Source organism: Watersipora subatra, chromosome 10 (genome assembly GCF_963576615.1).
Source record: "Watersipora subatra chromosome 10, tzWatSuba1.1, whole genome shotgun sequence".
Classification (NCBI taxonomy): domain Eukaryota; kingdom Metazoa; phylum Bryozoa; class Gymnolaemata; order Cheilostomatida; family Watersiporidae; genus Watersipora; species Watersipora subatra.
The window spans coordinates 4,626,106-4,634,585 of NC_088717.1; the positions used below are offsets into that span (position 1 = coordinate 4,626,106).

The 8,480-nt window shown below is 32.9% G+C and overlaps 1 protein-coding gene across 1 annotated transcript in view; it reads left to right on the forward strand.

The window, feature by feature from the left end:
* The window catches only part of LOC137406681 (arylsulfatase B-like), a 31,505-nt gene extending 23,280 nt beyond the window's left edge, over nucleotides 1–8,225 (forward strand). Inside the window, exons 8-14 of the mRNA XM_068093294.1 lie at nucleotides 14–118; nucleotides 448–526; nucleotides 1,223–1,320; nucleotides 2,572–2,815; nucleotides 4,314–4,473; nucleotides 6,718–6,893; nucleotides 7,990–8,225. Coding sequence (XP_067949395.1) covers nucleotides 14–118; nucleotides 448–526; nucleotides 1,223–1,320; nucleotides 2,572–2,815; nucleotides 4,314–4,473; nucleotides 6,718–6,893; nucleotides 7,990–8,225 — 1,098 coding nt within the window. The remainder of the gene's footprint in view (nucleotides 1–13; nucleotides 119–447; nucleotides 527–1,222; nucleotides 1,321–2,571; nucleotides 2,816–4,313; nucleotides 4,474–6,717; nucleotides 6,894–7,989) is intronic.
* Nucleotides 8,226–8,480: the final 255 nt, after the last annotated feature.

Genomic DNA, 8,480 nt, shown 5'->3' on the forward strand with positions numbered 1-8,480 from the left:
TTTCATGTTGCAGCTGCAGGACATTAGAGATGTTAGAGAACTGATAATGGACCACAGATATAACCCAGACCCTCTTTTTATGTGGGTAACACCAACAGCACCCCACGACCCACTTCAGGTTTGATATATTGTTATAATTTAGAAAATTTTTAAAAACTTTTTTGTGATTCTTGTATGAAGTAATTTAAACAATATTTCTGTTTAAAATAAAATTATTGTCAAAAAAGGAATATATAATTTATAAAACAGTTTATGATAAAGTACTTTTGCATTGTTTTATAGTCTTTTGTTGTTTGTGCTACTTTACAAAGTTACATAAAGAAGCGAGGTTAGGCTGTACGGAAGTCAAGTGATCAGTATTTCCTCATGTTAAGCACGTATAATGGCCTTGAATGCTATCTTGATAACAATGGTGATAATTATAATAATTATACCCACAACACTTAGAATACAGATGAGATGTTTGCAAGTCATGACTTCTTAGACCCAACAAATGAAGGCACCAGAAACAGGAGGCTGTACTTAGGTTGGTAGATATAGTGATATTCACAATTATAATACATGAACACGAGCTGATATTAATAGCTTCATGTCATTTGTTATTCTATCGTTTGTGTCTGTTAGATTTTTCTTGTTTGGGTTAAGTTTAAAATTTGTTTAAAATACGTCAGAAATTTATTTAGAGCCAAAGATAATCAAAATTAATATGCAACCTTTCAGGATATTTTTGTTTGTACAAGTTTAGAGATCTCTTGCGTTAATTTCAGCAATGTCCAACTTCCATTTTTAATCAGATAACCAGTAACATATATAAATATTTAACACAAATTGCTAAACTACTCCAATGACAACAATCCATGAGTGAGTCTATTAAGGGCAATTGTCTGTTATGCATACAAAGGCACAATCTTTATTTTGTAATTAGTGGGTGTTTAAGAAACTGGATCTCAGGAACCAGACAAAGTTTTAAAACCAGCTATCTTGGTGATCTGCCGGAAGGCATGGAAGTTGCCTGTGAAGTTTGAATAAAGGTGCTAAAAAGGCGACAATGCACAGTGTTTACGCTGACACACTGACAGACAGACACACAGGCAGACACAAACTGACCAATTGGGGTTTATTAATAGATATGTTTTTGAACTGCAAATGGCTCATAAATTTAAAAATAGAAACCTGTGACTTGATTAAAATAGCAACATTGTATTATCTTTTAAACGTGTAGGTCTGGTATCTGCTTTTGACAATGTGGTTGGAGCAACAAGAAATGCTTTGAGGGATGCGGGTCTGGATGACAACACAATCATTGTGTTTTCCTCTGATGTAAGTAAAACTTACATTCAATGGTTTAGATTTAGATCATCTAGAGCATGTTCAAAATTAGTCTTGTTTGCGCAAAGCTGTTTTTTGTAGTGCAAGCTTATTAAGACGAAATATTTTTAATGAATTTCTTAAAGATAGCGTACATGATTTATTATATTAGCATTATAGGATAATCAGAAAACTTACCCATTTTAGATAGTTTGTTTAAGTCTTTAGTTTACCAGAAGCTATGCAGATTAGTTGAGTTTAAATTGGCAATAGTTGTTTAACAAGGTATTTATTATTTATGTTATGTTTTTATTTATTATAAAATAATCATAGCACATTAATAAGCAATCATTGCATTTTCATAGTTCGTTTTGTGCTCAGCAAGATAGAAAATCAAAAATACTGTTTTAGCTAGCTAAAAATCTCTTGTCACCACCACAAATGGTTTTCTTTGTGGTATAGGATTCATTGTGAGCAATTGCTCATGAGCTTTGGCACAGGAGTAATTATAGTTGAATGCCCCTTCCAACACTACTAGTGTTAAAAGGAGCGTTCCCAATACCACCCTCTCCAACACCATTATTGGCTTTTGTGTGACTTAAACCAACAACCTGCTCATATTAAACTTGCAAACCTTACTACTGAGCCAATGATGCTCTTCTTTAGCTAGATAAGGACAAACAGTCTAAATCATTTTAAAACAGTCCTGATTCTTTTTCCCATGAGCCAGACTTTTAATAAGCAGTAGAAAGTATTTGCTATAGAAAAAGTATAATCAGCGGTGTGTTGGAGTTACTCATTAATTAAGCTGACAGTAACTATAGTTATCCAAGTATAATGCTCTACTTTCGTAGCAAAATCAAGGATTTGTATTTAAAATAACTTGAAAGTTTCAGTTAGCTTCATTGGTTTGCTGATGACATGAAGCTGTGGATAATTCATAGTAATAAAACTACACATTATACCTTTGTTTAAAAAGTTACAAATTGGAAAAAATTGTCTCTATTTAAAAAATATAGGCTAAGTTTTAGCAGCTAGCCTATTTTAGGCAACGCTTTTTTTAATTGAACTTAAAAATGTTAAATTTCACTTTGCAAAATATCAAGCAATTTAAGCCAACCATACAATTATATCATAGTAATGTGTTTTAATAAAATGTATGCAGAATGTATGTAAAAAACTTTGAACGCATTTTAACACCTTGCTCTAGAATTTAAACCAACAGTTTATCATTTTAACTATAATTAAGTGTTCTTACTTTAGAATGGCGGTGCAGACCCCTCAACACAAATTCTTAACTTTCAAAACCATGCTAGCAATTATCCACTCAGGAATGGTAAGCAAACATATATGGAGGGTGGTGTACTTACCCCTACTATCTACTATGACCCAAGACTGCATCCAAGGACAAAAGGAAAAAAGCGAAGCTTCTTGGTTCATGTCACTGATTGGTTACCCACATTTCTTCAGCTTACCAGGCCAGGCCTGCCTCCTCTTGACCTACCAGGTATATTTTAGTTCTGTTCCAAAGATGCTGCAGTTTTTTTTTAACAATGATCAGCTGGAAATATAAGCAACATGTTTGACCTTATTTATCTTAAGAGTGGTTTTTAATTCTGCAAGCAAACTTAGACACCAAAGTAACATTTAAATTCAAGCAAAATGTTTTGGTATTTTAAACAACTAGAGAAAGTAAATTTCTTGCAATTTTAATTATACAGAAGCAGCAAAAAGCAGATTAATATATTTAAGCACTAAGCTACTGTTTATCATAATTCAGTGCACAGGTACGATTATTTCTATCAGCATATAAAAATAATCTCAAGCAGTAATTTTTTTTTGTTATTTTTATACTATTTTGTTCAAAAATTTAGATTTAGAAAAATTATTGGTTTTGCTTAGAAAGCTGATTTTTGAGAAATGAATTATCACTGCAGACATCTCGTAAGTGGAAGTTGCCTACACCTCAAAGTAATCAGATTCACAATAATTTTTCAAGAAATTCTGTTAATCTGCCTAAAGGTCCGGCCACACGTAACGAATTATTCGTTCAATCTGACCGAATCCACGAATTTCACAGAATTCACAGATTTATTCTGCCGAATATCATAGATTCGTCTGAGCTGTGCATGCGCACCGAATTCGTTAACGAAACGCGTTTAATTGGCTAACCAATTTTTTTAGCGAGCACGATTCTAGTAGCTTTGACAAGTGGTATAGTCCAAGACACGTATGACGACACACAATAAAAGTATGACCGCGATATGACTTGACACATACGATGCAACTGCCTATATGCGCTAGAGATAGCGACTGTTTTTGCGACGGAGCTTTTGCAGTATAAAAAGAAATTATTATTATTGAAAAAGAAATAATTCATAGCTTCTAAAACATATAAAAGAAAATTTTGGATACACGATGAGAAGTTCCTGTCACGGTGAACCAACGAGAGAACCAACAATAGCGCATATAGGCCGTTGCATCGTATGTATCAAGTCATATCGCGGTCATACTTTTATTGTGGGTCGTCATACGTGTCTTGGACTATACCACTTGTCAAAGCTACTAGAACCGTGCTCGCTAAAAAAAATTGGTTAGCCAATTAAAAGAGTTTCGTTAACGAATTCGGTGTGCATGCACAGCTCAGACGAATCTATGATATTCGGCAGAATAGATCTGTGAATTCTGTGAAATTCGTGGATTCGGTCAGATTGAACGAATAATTCGTTACGTGTGGCCGGACCTTAAGTCAGGGTAACAAGAAAACCTTACAATGATATAGTTGAAACCAGACCATGTATTTTGGCTAGCCAACACTTATGACATGAGTTTACAATGAATCAGAACTTAAACTTTTTTAAACACCATTTGTACGACAATTTTATAATAAAATCTGTCAGCTACTTTGCTTAAACTTACGAATGCTCATATACTGTTTCCTAGACATCAGTTTTAATGTATTATTTTTGTAAGCAAATAGACGAATGAGTATTATCTTTTTGTAGGTATAGATGGAGTTTCACAACTAGCCAACTTGGGATCTATTTACAACTGTGCAAGAAAGAGGAGATATAACATACGAGACAAAATGCTAGTTGCGCTATCTGACGCTACCATGCAGTTCCGTAATCCATCCGTTTGTGCAACTGAAGATTCCGCTTTCAGGTCAGTGTTTTAGCAGTTCAAATAAGTAATTATTTGTTTAATGAATTTAAAAAAATTGATTTTTGATCTGATGTCAGGTGTGTATACTTGAAATGAATTTTTATTGGTAATTTTGGTTGTGCGTTTCCAGTAACTATTGTTGGTGTTTCCAAATTTTCGATAAGTAATCCCACATGTGTTTACATAAAGAAAATAGCTCCTATATTTTATTTAGTGATGCTAAGTGTGGTTTGCAGGTCATAATGTATTTTTCAATGAAGTACTGGTTGCATTTTCTAGTTCTACTGTTGTAAGGTTTTGCTTGTGAGATTTCCTTCCAAATAATGTTGCGCTCTTTATTGTTGTTTTTTAGTTGCCATATTTATTGGCTGATTTTGATATGGTTCTGTTATAATTCATTATATTTGTTGAGCATAACCTTATGTATGATTTTTTATTTATTAATGATGAAATCACCTTTAACTGCAAAATTGAACTAACTCACTATTATATATCCATATATGTACATGTATATATACTTATATCGTGTTGGATTATTATAAACTACACTAGCTGGATGCCTAGCGTTGCTCGAGTAATAAAAGTATTTGCACAAAACATTTATTTTTATTTAACATATTACAACAGTTACTATTCTAACTTTCAAACTTCATATCATGAAAAAAAAAATTTCAGTTTTAATAAACCAAGAAAAAAATAAAACAACTGTAAAGGTTTTAAACTTTTTCAAACAACTGTACATGTAACTTTCAACTTTCATATCATGAGCAAAATGTTTTGCAGACCTCAAATGAATTAAGAAACAAAATAAAACAATTATAAAAGTGGTTGAATGTAAATGTGAAATTATTAGCAAGTACTAGCTAAATTAAGCCTGTTTTTGCTACGATTACAATAAAAAATGATTCGATAATGATACAATTAATACGAACTAAGAAAACAAAATAAAAATTCTGAATCCGTTGAATTAATAATAACAATTTGTGCATAGAAGTCTTTGTGTATAAAGAAGGTTACTGTTTCCGCAGAAGCTATTTATCAGCACTTTGAATCTGATGATAGTGGAACTTCTCCCTCGATACTGGATAAAAATGATATAGCAGACTGTCTTTTTTGGTACTTTGTCTGACTGAATGGATAGAGAATGTAGAGGCTATTCCTAATCGAGATATCACAATTGTCCGCGTGAAAAGCATTAGCCTTGACCGTGATTTAGCGATTGAACTGTAAGAAAAGCTGAAAATAGAAGTTCCTACAAACACTAAAAAGTATTGTGTTTCATAGAGTTAATAGAGGTCATAGAGTTTCAATTAATACGTCATTTATCATGTGCAATCGAAAAAAAGGTATACGATATGTGATAACAGCATTTCTGTGCTAAGGACTGTATAGCTTACTGGTTAAGTTCATGGTTTTGAAATTTATGGTTGCAATTACCATGAGTTCAAATCCAGTACAATGCGAGCTTGTAATTCTGTCAAATGATGACATTTGTTGGTTGTCGTCATTTGATAGTACTTTGGCTAGTACTTGCTAATAATTTCACATTTACATTTAACCACTTTTATAATTGTTTTATTTTGTTTCTTAATTTATTTGACACTTGCAAAACATCTCGCTCATGATATGAAAGTTGAAAGTTACATGTACAGCTGTTTAAAAAAGTTTAAAAACCTTTACAGTTGTTTTATTTTCTTCTTGGTTTATTAAAACGGAAAATTTTTTTTCTCATGATATGAAGTTTGAAAGTTAGAATAGTAACTGTTGTAATATGTTAAATAAAAATAAATGTTTTGTGCAAATATTTTTATTACCCAAGCAACGCTAGGCATCCAGCTAGTTTATAATAATCCAACTTGTCTCGAACTGTATGTCACTCCTAATCAGATAGATTATGTATTCTAAATTTAAGTTCGCTAACAGAAAAAATCTTTTAGTTATATACGCCGTTCTAAGTTTTTATGACTAGAAAACCAAAAATAAGTTTGACCATTTCAACATGTTTTTACATAACTGTGCAAAATGCCAACTATTGTCGATTTTAATTGACATATGGATAGCTCCTTTGCCATCCTCCAATTTTTATTCATTTTGTTTTGAAAATCTTCACAGTAACTTCCGGATAATTTTCAGAGTCAAATAGGTTTCATCACATGATTTTGTTGCTAACAACTTAATTCGATGTTAAAAATGCCAGCTAATATTCTTTGATTGCATAAAATGACACTGCCTTATTTGTGACAGGTGGAAAAATTACAAGTTGATTTACGGTGATCAGTACTACATCGTTGAACCCGGCATTCGGACTTCAAACTGGCCAATTCCTCCTGAGTCTCCTGAGCTTCCTGCAATTACCGGAGACGACTGCCATCGAATTATCGATGGAAGGAGAGTAGTCAGATGCCTGTTCGATGTTGTCAGTAGGTGAAAATATGGATAACCAAGTTTACCTATTTGATCTACTTAAGCTAGGATAATTCCATCAGATGTAGTTTGGTTATTACGCTATAGTTCGTAGAAGCAAAATTTTTGAATCATGCATTAATAGTCGTGGCAAAACAATTTTTAAGTTTTCTGCAATTTAGTAGCCTTTTCAAATTTTCCTGCACAATAGTTCTGGGTGCTTATGGTTGACTAAACATCTAACGATAAAATCATTAAAGCTTTGGTGATACTTTTAACATAACTTCAAATGATAAAAACTTTCATGTCAGCTTTAAATGCATATCACTATTGTTAATTTTCCAGCTACTTTCTACTTTCTACCTTTACAATTGTATTTCTCTGGCTTTCCTGCTAAATGTAGAAATCAACACAGTACTGAATGTTGGTTTCTTAATATAGTTTATAGCTAACATGCAAGAAGCTGATCATTAAGTTGTCCAAAGTTTTTCACATCAGAACTCGATAGTTAATTGCATGAAGATGCAATAGTGTCAAGTTTTATAATGAACTAGCATTTTCAGCTAAAGTTGTTTCACAACAAAAATCCGTGAACACATTTATGAATGACAATTGTTATTCAGGGACGCGACGACGGATTCGTGAGTTCCTAATCAGATGGATCATGACGCAATCACTCATAAGTTCGTAGTGCGTCTGCTTTTATAACTCTTTTTTCACACGATAATTTTTTAACGTCATAGAACACAGCTCTTATTCCATACCATTCAATGGTGAGAGTTTACTCTGTTGGTTGTGAGCTGTTTTACCAATATGAATAACTCGAGTTAGAGACCCGTACAGAGCAACCTTTTTATTACCACCTCTATTTTTTCTTCAGTGTGATGGTTCCAAGATTGCGAGATCAGATTTTTGTAAAATGATCGATATCTAATAGATAGATGTAGCTTGATCCATATTCATTTAAACTGAGCTTAAACATAGCAATGAGCAAGAAAAATTCCTCAAACTACATGTAAATACTCTCAATATGTCTCTATGTTTTTTGGTTTGTTTTTATTTTTGTCATCTTGTTAAGAAATACTTCAAGCATTGTTTCACTTTACCATTCAGAAGACCAAAGTGAAACAAGAAACCTGTATGATGAAAAGCCTGCTCTGGTCGCCAGAATGATTCACATGATTGAGCAATATAAGAGAACTTCCGTGAAGTCAGTGTACAAGCCTCCACTTCCACCAGACAACTTCACGACCCAGGCTTTCGGGGAGTACATTGTACCAAGAAATGATTATTGTGAGCCTTCGATTCACTTTCCACTAGAAGCCAATGATCCATCATGTTATGGGTAGTCATGCACACCTCAGCCAATATATACATGTAGCTAATAAAAGCTGATATCGAGTGGTTTTCAACAGTTTTGTTCCATTATTTCCTTGATGACGCGTGTTTTTGCACTAGATTATTAATCTTCAGTATAGAGTTGTATAATTGTTATTTTAGGAGATTCAGAGTTACAATAAACAACAATTGTTCAATCTCGTCTTTATATAACCTGCTTATTTAGTTTGGAATTAGAAATTGTTATCTTTGTCCCAACTCAATGC